This window comes from Streptopelia decaocto (genome assembly GCF_964273445.1).
Source record: "Streptopelia decaocto genome assembly, chromosome: 3".
NCBI lineage: Eukaryota > Metazoa > Chordata > Aves > Columbiformes > Columbidae > Streptopelia > Streptopelia decaocto.
In genome coordinates this window covers 84,559,851-84,574,033 of record NC_138656.1, presented here as the reverse complement: position 1 = coordinate 84,574,033, position 14,183 = coordinate 84,559,851, and the positions used below count along the sequence as shown (strand labels likewise).

General features: G+C 36.7%; 1 protein-coding gene across 3 annotated transcripts in view; it reads right to left on the bottom strand.

Annotated features, from left to right (window-relative positions):
- The window catches only part of CEP162 (centrosomal protein 162), a 47,759-nt gene that overhangs the window by 22,650 nt on the left and 10,926 nt on the right, over positions 1-14,183 (bottom strand). For all 3 annotated transcript variants that reach the window (XM_082048855.1, XM_082048856.1, XM_082048854.1), the window contains exons 4-13: positions 10,092-10,229; positions 9,647-9,833; positions 8,624-8,673; positions 6,304-6,419; positions 5,296-5,326; positions 4,790-4,912; positions 3,925-4,116; positions 3,671-3,752; positions 2,570-2,837; positions 1,437-1,704 (exon numbers count right to left, since the gene is read on the bottom strand). In XM_082048855.1, coding sequence (XP_081904981.1) covers positions 1,437-1,704; positions 2,570-2,837; positions 3,671-3,752; positions 3,925-4,116; positions 4,790-4,912; positions 5,296-5,326; positions 6,304-6,419; positions 8,624-8,673; positions 9,647-9,833; positions 10,092-10,229 — 1,455 coding nt within the window. The remainder of the gene's footprint in view (positions 1-1,436; positions 1,705-2,569; positions 2,838-3,670; positions 3,753-3,924; positions 4,117-4,789; positions 4,913-5,295; positions 5,327-6,303; positions 6,420-8,623; positions 8,674-9,646; positions 9,834-10,091; positions 10,230-14,183) is intronic.

The window sequence follows — 14,183 nt, the reverse complement described above, 5'->3', positions numbered from 1 at the left end:
AAACAAGTAGCGAATAATAAATCCTTCAGGAAACAAGGTTAGCCTCAGTTCTCTGCTCAAGAAGTGGCCAGTTACCTAAGCATTCAGAAATACAACATATTTCAAGCTATGGTGAAGACACAGCAATTGTCAAAATGGACTTGAGGGCAGACAGCATACAAAGACAGGCAATGTCTATCGGTTGCATCAAATAGCAACTTGACTGGAAATTAAAAATCAGGGAAGTTCCCCCTAAAGGGTAACTAACATACATGAAATTATTCACACCTTAGTCTTCTGAAATACAGATGGTAACTACAACTGCCTATAGCAATGTAAGCCAAGAGCTCCTGCTCAGGAATGTTATACTTGAAAACAAACAGGCAATGTTCATTTCCCAAATCTGATACTTTCTACATTTCTCACACTATCCCCTCACAAAGGTGCTCCCTTGGCACTGACGTTTAGGGGATTGCTTGATTCAATGCCATTCTCTCATCCCTGTGAGATTAACTTCTGAAGTCAGCTGAAAATGCTGCAGAGAATGGTTATAGCTAGAGAGGGAAGAAGAGGTTTGAATGAGGCCAGTGGTCTCATTTCTCAGGACTCATCACTCACTTCACCACCTCCACCTGGCTGCAAACCCCCTGCTTCCCCAGGGAGCAGCACAGCAATGCACTGAGGAACTAAGGTCTGTTAATTTGACAGCTCCTAATGAAGCATCTCCCTAAAATGGGCAACATAATCCTAAACTGCTTTTCCGAACACTACTTGCAGGGCTTTTAAAGGCATTACATGTTAGAAGTGTGCTAAAACCTGGGCAACTGTATTTTCTCATGTCTCAGAGACAGCAAACGTTGTCTTCAAATACACTAAGCTGAATTATCTCAAGAAACTCTTCAGGCTTCACAACAAAAATAAAGAAGTTCAGTCCTTTACGTGCAACTCAGCTTTCACAAGACTACACTGGTATTCTCCTTTCCTTAGTATTACATGAGACATGAGCAGAAAATAGGACTTTCTTGTTAGTGCTTTCTTTGTACTCTAGGAAAGCAAAGATAAATAGAAGCAGCTAAGAATAGCAATTCGCATCACACAGAAGTTAGTGTGTCAGTAAATTTTTGCATTTACTGTAAAGGAAAATGTAACTTGTAGATACTTATTGCCGAACACCAGCTTCTTCTTGTTTTCGTCCTACTGATGAACAATAGGTAAGTCTCAAACATAGTGGTGGTATATGTTAGTGGAAATGAAAAAAGACTACAGTGCAAAGCTTTATTTAAAAGTCTCTCTTCCAGTAACTTCATGCTGATACAGAAAAAACTCAGTACTTGATTGTGTTTGGGTTTAGATTTCTTCTATAACACTTGGAATTTTTTTTTTCCTCTCCTTAAATGTGAGCATTAACAGCAAAGCTCTCTGGCTCTTAAAATGCAGATTTCTTATGATAGAATTACCTTTATATCTCGCTCTATCAGCAGGACTTTTGGCATTCACACTGGTCTTTTTGAAAGTTTCTTTTGGTGCTTTCTTTTCATTAGCTGGAAAAGACTGTTTTGAGACTGAAGTGGGTTTCCCATACCCAGAACTTCTAACCACCCCAGGAGGACCATATGAAGATTTCTTTTTATGTAAAGATGCTGGACTTCTGATGTTCTTGTATGACACTGGTTTAGTTGTCACTGGTTCTGATCTCTCATTCTTCAAGGAACAAGACTGAAGAGCCTGTGATAGGGCACATTTGTTTAAAATAAGTTTTAGGCTCTAGTGTGATCTTAAGCTTTCACTACTAAAAGAACATAGAACCAGCTACCAGAATTACACAGCTGTAAGACTTGGGGCAGAAGGAAGAATTATTTTTAACCAAATTAATAGTATGTAATTTTACAGAACTTTTCTGCTTTGCAAACACACATAGTTCAAGTATTTTGTACTGGCTCCATTTAGTTGTTCTGGGAAGTTGTATTAAAATGAGAAGATTTCGGATTGTATAAATCTTGTTATGAAATGTTTGAGAGGATTTGAGAACATGCAAAACTTAGAGGATGTTAGGGGAAAGGATTAAAAACTAGGTGGAGAGATCACAGTGGATCAGATAGGAACAAGTGTGGGAAACAGAGGGAAAACAAGATTAAAGAAGCTGGTGACATGACCAGGTTGCTGGTCAGTACAGTTGTCTAAGCCCTACATTGATCATTACAGTCTCTCCTATATTCTTATTCCTATATTCCTATACTCTAGCTGTTCTCTCCACAGATACAGTTTGTTCTCTGTTTTGGGCCTGTGTGTGTTAATACAGGTTCCCCCCAAGACAACATGTGTTCAGACTCGCTACTGGCTTGAGCTGGGGACATGGAACCACAGGAGCCTTGTGCATATGGGGCTGGGACAGCAAGAATCCTGCTGGTCCCAAAATCCACTGGATTTGCCTACCTCTAACAATAGCAATAGTAACATGAATCCTTCAAGAAAAACAGCAACAGTCTCTCAATTTCTAAACATCAGAGCATAATCAAATGACCGGCAGTTTAAAAATATATACATTTTAAATGTGTTTCCACATAATAAAAATCTGGTTGATATTACTCACTTGTTTAGTTTTGTTGCCTTTTGGTGAAAGCAGAGAGTCTTGTGCTATTTTTTCTCTTAGTACATCAGGCTGCAATTCACTGGTCTGAATTTCTTTCTCAGTCACCTTCTGGAAGTTATCATCATTCACAGCTCTCTGCAGCAAGATGCTCTCTTCTCTGTTAAATTTTTCAAATAAGTTTGTCTCCCAAGCTGTGTTATTTTGGTGCTCCTTAGAGGGTGAGTGGCTGAAAAGGTCATTTGCTGTGCTGCCTACCAGTTTCACAGGACTACAAAAAAAGGAATAACATCATATATAGTAAGACTTTTACCTTTTGCTTTTCTATCGCTCTGGAAAGAGTGGGCCATTTTTCCTCTAGGTATCAGCTGTAAAGACCGCTTGAATTTGAAAGAGCCACTAGGCTCCTTTTAAGAAGAACCTTGTAGATTTATTTATACAGATTAACTCCTACTCTGTGGGAAAAGAGCTATTTCCCAGCGGTGACTGTTTTTGTGGAGGTACCAAACTCGGCTGCAAAATGAACACCCACAAGCATGCAATTAATGCTACTAAAAAAATGAATGGTAATTTCTGCTAGGTGCAGCTACACAGTAAGTTTCCAAAAATCATTTGCTAAACATAACCTATTTCTGACAGTTCCAGGACCTGTGCTTTCTCTGTCAGACACAACAGTTGGAGCAAACTAGGAGGAGGTATGGAGCACAGGTTAGTAAGGATCACAAGATTAAGCAGAATAAGAAGATGTGATCTCAGATTATGGAAGCTGGGTTGAAATCTGTGTTGGGGGACAGGAAAGAGTAGAAGACTGGGAAAGCAGAGATCCTAGCTGTGGCAGCTGTGAGAGTGAGGGACACTCCTCCAGATGATTTGGCAAACGTTGCTGCTTATCACTCAGACAAAGTTTGGGAATCCCTAGTCTAAACCAATTAACCCTGTATATTCATTTTACAATTTGCCACAGATGCCATAATGCCAGTGCAAGTCATAACGAAATTTCAGAATTAGGGAAAAGACAGATGAGTTATTTACCAAGTTGGTTTTCACAAATAGTTAAGGTACTTAAGTTATTACAATTCTTAAAATGCATTCTGAAATGAGTACCTTTCAGGCTCCACATCAAAACTTCTAATATTACATGAATGCCCTTTAATTGGTTTCATCAATTCTTCCACAGTAGGTAAGTCTAATTAGTGCGCAAAACAGTAAAAAAAAAATAAAGAAACAACATCAAACAACTTTAAAAAATATTTGTAAAAAGCACAACATTTAAAAATGTTTCATAAAGTATTAAAGATATTACTAGTTCACTAATTTTACATGCTTGTACAGTACATGCCTTCCTTTGAGGTATTTACCTGATTCAATAGTTGACATGTTTTTTGGATAGATGTCATTATTTTGTGAAGCACCTTGCATTAAGCATTCTGAGGCTGCCATTGCAGAATCCTGCAATTTTTGTTCATCAGTGTCTCCCAAAGACTGATCAATATGGTGGTATGCTTGGTGTAGCGCTTCAATGTCACTAGTGGTTCGTCCATAGGAAGCGCCTGTGAAAAATGCAGGCTCATAAGAGATACTACAGGATTTTCTGTTTTGGGAAACATCCCACCGGAGCCCATGTTTCAGTTACTAGCTTGTTCTGTTATGTGGTGAGAATAGTGATTTCAGTTATGAAAAAAACCCCAAACAATCTCATTTTTACTATAAACAGTTGCCAAGTTAATTAGTACATACAAAATAGTCTTATCTGCAGTTTGCATGCCTCTCCACCCCCCTCCCTCGCCTCAATATTTTAACAATACTAAAACTAACAGCATATGTGATATAACCATTTTAACAGATGCCATCAGAGCCATACTTTGGATATAAGTGGCATACACTGTGGTACAAAATTTGATAAGAAAATGTGTTTTATAACTGTGTTCAATGCCATCAAAGAATTTTAGCTATGATGAACAACAAAAGGAGAGGGTATTTAAAAATCAAACTGCAATGTCAAAAGCAGCTTTACAGTTAGCAAGTGTAAAAAGGTGTCTTTTGAGCAGAAACATTACTTTTTCCCTGAAATATTTTCTCCTCCTTTCAAGATTTGTTACTAAAAGCCATGTTCAGTGATAACCTAAGAACAACGAAAACATCAGAGCCATCTTTTCTACTAAAGAAAGATTTGGGTGTTTGGGTTTTGTTGTGTGTTTTGTTTTGTTTTACAGCAACCCTTACCTGCTTCATTCATTTCAATTCCACTGACTTCTTCAGGTAGATCATGTTCACCTAGAGCTACATTTGATGTTTCAACAGCCTTTGGAAATTCTGTAGTTGAGTCTTGTGAATCAAGTAATACAACTAAAACCAAGAAGGTAAATGTTAAAGAAAACACAACTCTCTTATTTATACTCTGTTTACACTGAAAGTAGAAGACTACTAAAGCTTACTTCGATGTACTAAACATGCAAAAAATGCCATATAGATTATTCTAAATGCCACTAATGGTAAACGGATTAACTCTGATTGCAAGCACCAAAATCTGAGTGCTGACTAGATGTAGTAAAATAAAATATGACACAGATAATCACTTTGTAGTGCTAACATGTAGATTAATTTTTAACTGTTTTCACCCAGATTTTCAGTAGAACACAGTAAAATCAGATGAAAAACATCAAAGTAGTAAAAATCTGGTAAGAAAGTTACATTTAGTATTCTCCTACTGATCAAAGTTTATATTTTACCTTTAGCTAGCATGCCAGCATTTGCTTCTTCCTAAGAAAAATAAAGAAAAAATAATATTACTTTTTGAATTTCAGGGAAAAAACCCCACCACATCTGGATGAACTTTAAAAGTTGGTCCAAAACCTAAGAACAGTTCTTAGAACTTTGAACTAAGCACTTCTTGGTGCTCCAAGAACATGCATTGCTCTAAAACTCTCCTTAGGATGCCGAAAGGTCCTCATCATCCTGTACTCTATGAACCCTCTCACAAGTGATTTGGAACTAAGTGCTACTGTGCATAAATGGAACAATATTTGTGTACCTCCCTGGTTGTCTTCTATTATAGTTTGACAAAAGAAAATAACATAGCAGCAAGCACATTACACTTCAACTCTATTTGTTCTTTTCAGACATTTATTTTAAATATTATCTTAGTAAACTTATTTAAAAATAATTTTTAAAAAGGTTTTATCCATTCTAGATTAACACATGGTGCTCTATGGACTACTTAACATAAAAAAGCAAACCGGAAGGTGTGCTCCAGGAATGCGTCTGCTGTGCTCCAGCCACACTTGCTCCACATCCAAATCCCTGGCTAAGCTACATGACAGTGATACCAACACTCATGCAGAGTAGACTTTTGTTTCTCTGTCCAAAGTGCTCCTCTGTACAGAACTACCCCCCTCAGTCTGTGTCACCTGCTACTGTAGACATCACCTTAATAGCTCCAAGTGAGAGATTAATCACTACCCATTCTGTGGGTGAGGCTCCAACCAGAGCTCATCATTTGTACACTCCACAGCTCTTAATTCAAAGGAGTAAGCAGGAAACCCTGTCAAGAACTTAATCCTTTCAGTTGATTTATCACAGGAAAGTGGATACCCTTAATCAAACAAGGTAGTGCCAAAAACACTATATTATTTTCTTTCAGACAGTACACATTATATAAAGGTTTACTATATTTACAGTTATCCATTGCAGAGCTTTTACAATTCATGCAAGTCATATAAATGTTTAGTAAGTCATACCTGTAGCTGAGGACTTAAATCAACTCCTGACATGATGTTTTGATTCACCTGACTTCCCTCAGTTTTTGAGACAGGATTATCATCTGTTTCTTCTTCAAAATCTTCACTGTAGCTGCCTGAAAAGTAAAATAAATATGAAGTAGAATGAATATTCAAAGAAGATCAAACAGTAAGAGACAGCTATTTCCTCTTCCTCAATCTCTTGTCTAAGAAAAGCTACTGCCACTATTACTCCTTTCACAAAAGCAACAGAAAGGTTGAGAAATTGGGTGAGGTACTAAAACTCCAGTAAAAGTCACACGTAATCTCTCTAAATTCAAATGAAGTTTGTCTTATGATCAGATATACTTTACCTGTCTCCTCAAGGTGTACTTTAATTGACCCCTTTTATTCCATCACTTTCTCTCACTTAGGGGTGAAATGATGCAATTTTCCCCCAGTAGACAAAGTACTCTGTACATCCACCTTGACAACTCCAGCAGTTTTTGGGCTCAGAATCTGTAATTCTGTTTCCTCTAACCTGCTTTGGTGACTCAACAGCCAGCCTCAAGAGTAAGCATCATTGTGTGTCAGAGAATGAATTTTACAAGCAAGCCAAATGCTTTTCCTTCAGCTACCCAGATCCTTCCACAAGTTCTCATTCCCTGTTGCCCTATCTCCCGTACTCAGCCCCTGCGGCTCCAGGCTTCAGTGGCTGCATTATCTTTATCCCTTAAATCGGGGGTGTCAAACTCATTTTCACCAGGGGCCACATCAGCCTCGCAGTTGCCCTCCAAGGGCCAAATGTAATTTTAGGATTGTATAAATGTAGGAGTAGTTACATTTATATAGTCCCTTTTTACATCCTGCCTTAAATGTAGCAGCATTGCAAACCCTTGGTTTAAAATGTGTTCTTTCTAACTCATATGTAAAAAATACTCTGTAGAAAGTAACTATATGAGCATTCTCTTTGGTTTTGGACCATGAGAACAGCTGAAAACAGCTCTCATACTGACTGAAGACATACACGATGCTTACAATATTCCTGTACATGTGTTATCTACAATTTCTTTTGTTATTTCATGGCAAAGACTAAACCAAACGATGCAAAGCACACAGAGATGGGTTATTCCAGGTATTCCATAGAAACAGTTGTGCTAAAAATCAGAGGTATCAATTTCATAAAACTGACCATAACAATCAAGTAATTTCAACCTTCCCATCCACAAAAAGGCTACCAAATTGTTGTAGCATTTCTACTGCAAGTATCATGGTCTCTTGCAATCTACAGAGTAATCAACCTTGCAAGGAGAAAAGATTGCCTGTGATTAAGGTTTACAAATATAGTCTTTTTATATTTGGGAAGTTTGAGCCTGACAACAGTACTTCTCAACAGTTCAGCTAAATATATAAATTTGAACAAACAATCTGTTGATTAAATTACAGGAATACATTCTATTATATGTTAGCAATGAAGAGTGAAATAAAAGAGAGGACAAGTGAAAGACAAATAGGTGAAAGACAAATACCATGGAAATTCAAGAAAGTGATCAGGTAAGAGTAATACTGCTGATTACAGAGATCAAACTCAGGTATGAAAATATATACAGGTGACAGTTGAGATGTCAGAGTAACTCAAACATTAAGATGTATTTCAACATCGGGGTCATGTTTTTCTTCAGTTTTTGATTGACAGTTGCTTGAGGTTTTTTGCTGTTCTTCTTTTAGATATAGGTGACAACAGACTAAAAATCCACTTCAAAACAAAAAAGTACAAACCAAAAGCAAACCCCTGAAACCCTCTGTCTGAACACCAGCTGCAGCACTGTAATGCAAAGGCAGATGAAAAGGCCAATGTGAGCACTACAGATAAATGCAAATCATTAATATGAAAATTATATTAGCTTTCAGATAAATAAAAGCTTTACCTACAATGGTCAGGGTGATACGGGAATAGAAGTTAATCAGTTTCCATGTTCCTCAGAACAAAAAAGTTCAGTGAGGATGCTGGGCTGTCTTGTGAATCTGAAACCTAGAGAGTCAAGTTTCCTGACAAGCTCCAAAGGCAACATGGAGAATAGAACAAGCCATGAGACTGTATTACAACTTTCTCTTTCTAGATCTTGAACTTACATCCCACTACTAACAGGAAGATCCTGCACTATCCTTTGACACCCTGCTGTGACATTTTCTGAAGATTTTGCATTTGAACTGGAGCACTAATCCACAGCTTTCATTTCTGTTATTCTGTTTAATGAGGTTCTTAAAATTCCTAGGGTACACATGGAAAAAAACAAAACCCAAGAATTTTCAAATTAACAATTTAGAGAGAAGGTATTACCAGATTTCTCTTCATGTGTGGATTCTTCGCCTTTTTCAGTTTTTTCATTTCTGAGAAACAAAATGAAAATTTTACTCTCTTCTTAGACAGCAAAAATACAGTTTTTTTTTCTCTAATTCCAAATTTTGATGGTTCTTACAATTTGCAATAAAATAAAGAATCTGGACTTGTCCATCATATCAAATCATAGGTAAGGAAGGTGGATAAATATTTATTTTAGTAATTGCTGACATTTAAGTTTTTACAACTGTCCATGGTTAAAACTCTCAATCTAACTCTTAAATCACTTTCTGCATTCCTTCCAACATCTACATTTGCTTTTAAAATAAATTTTTGTCATCAGGTTTGCTTCCTGTTCTGACCTTCTCATTCTGCATTAAAAAACCCCAACCAAACAAAACCCCAATATCTCTCCTTTGTTTCCCCTTTTCCTGTAAAGTTAATGTTTTGCCCTTACCTAAAACTCTCTGGAATTCTGACCCTCCAACTGTTTTCATATTGGAAGTTTCCTTTGCACTCAGCATTTTTAGCAACAGCAGCCCGAATTGCCCCATTTTTCTCACATATGTTTGAGCCTATTTTCACATAACTGATCATACATGGATCATCCTAGTCTATGGAGATTTTGTATCTCTCCTCCAGATTCCTTTGAAACACCATGTCCAAGGAGACACAGAATCTTTCCTGATCTACTTCCTTGTCATTATCCACTGTTAACTTCTCATTTAGTTACACTTTACGATTAAGAATGTTAAATCAACTTGTAATTATTGAGCTATGCACAAGAGCGTGTAGCCGTGTCCACTCATCACCAGGTCATGCTCTCACATTATTCCTTTATTTTATTTATTAAACTCACTTGAGTCCCCAAACCAAATCAATCAAACCACAACAAACAAACAAAAAACTGACTGAAATCATACAGTATCTTGTCAAGCAAAATTTCAGTGGCCACGGTATTCAGATACCCACATCACATGTGACCAGTAATATAGCCCACAACTTTTCTTCCCTCTGAATTACCGTACAAATGGTGCTAGTAATACAGAATCATGGGAATCCAGGTCTTTATTTAGTCTTGAATAATCAATAGTAGAGGAAGCTTCTTGTTCAAGTTTGGCAAAGAAGATCTCTTTTTCTTCTTGCTCTTCCAAGGTATCCAATCCAACTCCCACAACACTTTGATTAGGCCCAGAAGCTAAAACCAAATCTAAATTTCAAAACAAAGAATAAACTAATTGTGTCTGTGTTGTATGTCCACATATGATAGTCACAATAGTTAACAACTATGGACAGATGCACAAAATATTAACAGTATCAAATAATCATAAGCTAGTACCAGGAGCTTTCAGCTCATGAGATGCAGCTGACAGAAGCAAAGAATCCTGACTTGCAATGAATTAGTTTGTAATTACAGTTTATTTAGATCTAGCTAACTTCATGAAATGGCTGTACTCTCAGTTCTCACCATTTGTCTCCAGGCTGTCTCTACTCAAGGAGACAAGAACCCCATTACTTTTCTGAAGCTGCATCTTCTCATCAATTTCCTCTGTAGGCTGTGAAGTGTTCTGTATCTTGACAAAGTTTCCAGTGGCTCCAAGCATTCCTAGGGAAAAAGAGTTGCAATATTCTTGACTATCATCTAAAAGCTATTCGTATGACACTTCAGTCTTTTAGTCATCTTCCAGAACCACCAATTTTAAGCTCATATTGCAACTACAAAGATACCCTCTCACAAATGACATTAATTTAAACTTAGTTTCTATTATGAGATTTGTAAATCTTGTTTAATTACAATTAATTAGTCTATTATATACATTTTTTTGCCATCCTTCATATCTGAACACAAACTTATAGTCCAGTGTAGGGCAAATACAACTGTAAAAACTGACTACTTATGGAGGACAATCACACACACAAACCCTTTACAGAAATTAAAATTTCTTTGCTAAAAGGCTATTAATTTTGTTTCATCTACTACCTACAGACTTTTGAAAACTGTAGCCATTGGCCCAGGAATTCCTTTTCATTTGTTGCAAATTAAATGCTTTAAGGAAAAAAATAGTAACGAAAATTACTTAAATGTCACTGATGAACACCCAACTCTTCCATTCTGTATGTTTATGCAACTACAACATGCAGTTGCTCTCCTTTCTGTAATTTCATTTTTGTGAGGGTTCAACATAACCTTATCAACTTCGTGTGTGAATTCTACTTTCAGACAGAATGCTGCCTTTTCTTATGGAAAACCAAAAGACAAATATTGCAGTACATTACTAATTAAAAAGCAATACCTGCCCCTAACACACATACATTTATACTTAGATTCTTTAGAGGTTCTCTTGGGAGAAAGGCTAGGAGAAAAGCTATTCATGCATTTTATCCAATGACATATTAAATGATGTAGCGTTTCTCACGGAAGGGAACAGAAACCATGTCCATCTTTTCTAACACGCATCTCCAATTGGTAAAACAAACTTAGAATTTTTTGTTTTGTCTGACCAAATGATTCAGACTGTAGTTTTGTCATTGTATAGAACATACCAGGAGGGGTGAAGCTCAATTCCTGCTGGCAGGAGACTGCAATAGATCTGTACTTTAATGACCCTTCCAATCAAGAACACTAAACTCATCTTCCACGTGCTGATCAAGCGCTTCAACTCTTGGCTGTCACTTTGTCCTCTATACAGGTCCAGTCAAGTCCGTTTTAGGAAACGCCACACTTGCCTCTGTCATAACAAAGGAGAATCCTCTCCCCAGAGTGGGGAAGGTATACCTTTTCCTTCCCTACTGGGCAGCCCTCATAATGTGCAATCAGAATGTAAGAGCCTCCCTCTTAAGAAGCAGAATAGGTTTTTTTTTATTGATTTCAATGACAAAGTTCTCTTGCACACTTTATTAGGAGGCGAAGAGCATAAGATTCTACATTTTGGAAATGACTTCCACATTACCATATCTAACTTCAGCTCCATCCTCAATACAGAGCTGACTTGCCTCCCATGCAACAAACTAATAGCAGAGACATTGACTAAAGCTCAAGCTCCACATGTACACAAACTTTATGCCTAAATAAATATATTTTTGCTACTACATTGAAAAGTATAAAATAGAAAGCTCAAAATGCTGAACAGAAGTGAAAAAGTACAAATAGTCCATTTCTCTGGTAGCTGAAGTGAGTAATTTAAAGTTATTTACCTGGATGGTGCTCTACTCTAGTTATTAAAACAGCAAACAGGAGTCTTTTTGAAGCTAGGTCACAAGATTTTTGCACATATTTAGATTAACTATAATCTTACCAGACCTTCAACACTATTTTTTTTCAATGGGAATATGTTAGCAGAATCAAAGATAAATTGTCACTGTCCTCCTATATAAGATTTACAAGAAAGGAGACTGAAACAGTAAAATGATAATCAGAGAGTTTAACAGAGGAAAATTTTAGAGAAAACAATTTTCCTGAGTTGTTCTATTTGAATAATCTCAAACTTAATGAACTTTCTGAACAGACTTATATTGATCTTGAAGGCTTATGGGATTTATGTAAGCTATCTAATATTTTTTAAGTATTTCGCCAGTTGAAACCAGACCAGAGCTTTTTTTTTTTAAGAAAGCACTTCCCTTGATAATCTGAAAATCAAATACTGGTTTGCAGCCATTGAGTTTTGCAACTCAGCCACTCACAACTCCCAGACACACATCCCCAATTACAGGAATACCACTGTTGCTAATGAAGGCAAGAATGTCTTTTTTTCCTCGCCTTACACAATCTGAACTCTGAGGAACATCAAACTTGGAAAAAAAATCAACTTGGATGTTTCAAGGCTTCTTCTCACTGTGGTTTTTGGCTGTTTGAACAGTCCTACTGATTTCTGTGGGGCTTGCAAGAGTGATTTATTTTTGGGGGGCATATTTGTTACTTTTCATAAAAAGTTCTTGAAGCAGCTGTTTTCTTGAACTTCAAAGATTTCACTACCCATATCTTCAGGTGCAATATTTTGTAAGGCTAATTATATATAGTATTCTTTTTAAAAGCCTGCCACTTGAAATCAATTAAAATAAGAACCTGAGTTTCACTTCGAGAAACATTTCTAACCACAACACTTGCCTAGAAAAGTTTAAAAACATAAATAAAAAGGACTAAAACTTACAGACAATTACAAAATCTATTTAAAAAGTAACTTCTCCTTGATCTGACCAGGACTGTCAGAATTGAGCTACTTTACCTTTTTAATATCATGTAATATACAGTAAAATTGTTACCCTCAGAATCGTCTGGACTGTCAGAAGTAAGGCTTCCTTCTTCTTTGTTTAAGTACAAATCTTTCTTGTCCTTATGAAATTTTTCCAGCATTTTGAATTTAGACAAAGCCTCGCTGCGGGATGCACTAGAAGAAGGTTTAGGGGGAACTACTTTTAAGTGTACACAAACATTTATCATTTTTTACACAAAATGGACAGGGAATAAAGAGAAAGGTAAGATGTGAGAATTCAAATTGACAGTTTAGTTTAGTTTAGTTTATGCAGTTTAGTTTCTTGTAGATTGAATTATCTATAATTTTCTAGTTATAACTAAAAATTAAGGTAAATAGTTACAACTTCTGAGAACAGAAGTTGTAACTCTTCTGTAACTCTCTTTTATTTTTTAAAAAGACAAATTCCTTCTTGCTCCATGTATATCCTGCATTCAAATACACTGTTCTAAGAGCTCAATATATCACCTGAGAACAAAGAAAACTAGTAAAACTACTTCAACAATAGAAGTCGTTTTGTACTACAAGTTTTGAAAGAAAGCATCTGGATCGGTTCAAAGAAAAGTGAAAAAACATAGGTACATAAATGTGAACTGTTACTGTCTTGATCACTGTCAGGTGCAAGAACTGCATGTTGTTTGCTCAAAGCCTTGTGAGGACTTGTTTAGCAGCAAATAAAACCAAGAGCCTTTCATTCACATTAGTAGAATTTGATTTTAGATAAGAGTACCTATGCTGAAAACTGTGCTTTCTCATGATAGTTGGATGATAGTCGCACTACACACATTATATACCTCTGGCTAGCCAGGTGCACTGTACTAGACTTTTCCTTGTTCTAATTCTCAGGGTGAAGGGGACTTCTAAATTGGATAATACACATGAAACTCTTAGGTACAAGTCTTTTCAATTTACCTTGATGCAAGAGAGAGCAAGAGTAGCCAAGGGGATCAGGCCAAATACTTCTGCTCTCTAGAAACAAGAACATGGGGATGTGTGGCCAGAAGCCAACACAACCCAGAAACCCACGATGACTAAAAGAAGCCGGTGAGCATATGGCAGGTACAGCATTGGAAAGAGAAATGGTATAAAATCCATTCTGATGCAATGCCTGAGTCTTTTCTTCCCTAAAGTGATGTCCAAGTCCACTAGTGAGGAATCACTTATCTAGATTTCTATTCTCCAACATTCACTGGAAAACTAAGTGCTGACAGCATGCCTTCTGCTGTAAATAATGCAAACACCTGATGGCTTTTAAAACAGTAATTTGAAATAACTACCAGAGTCCTCCTATTGCTCACATTCCAAATATT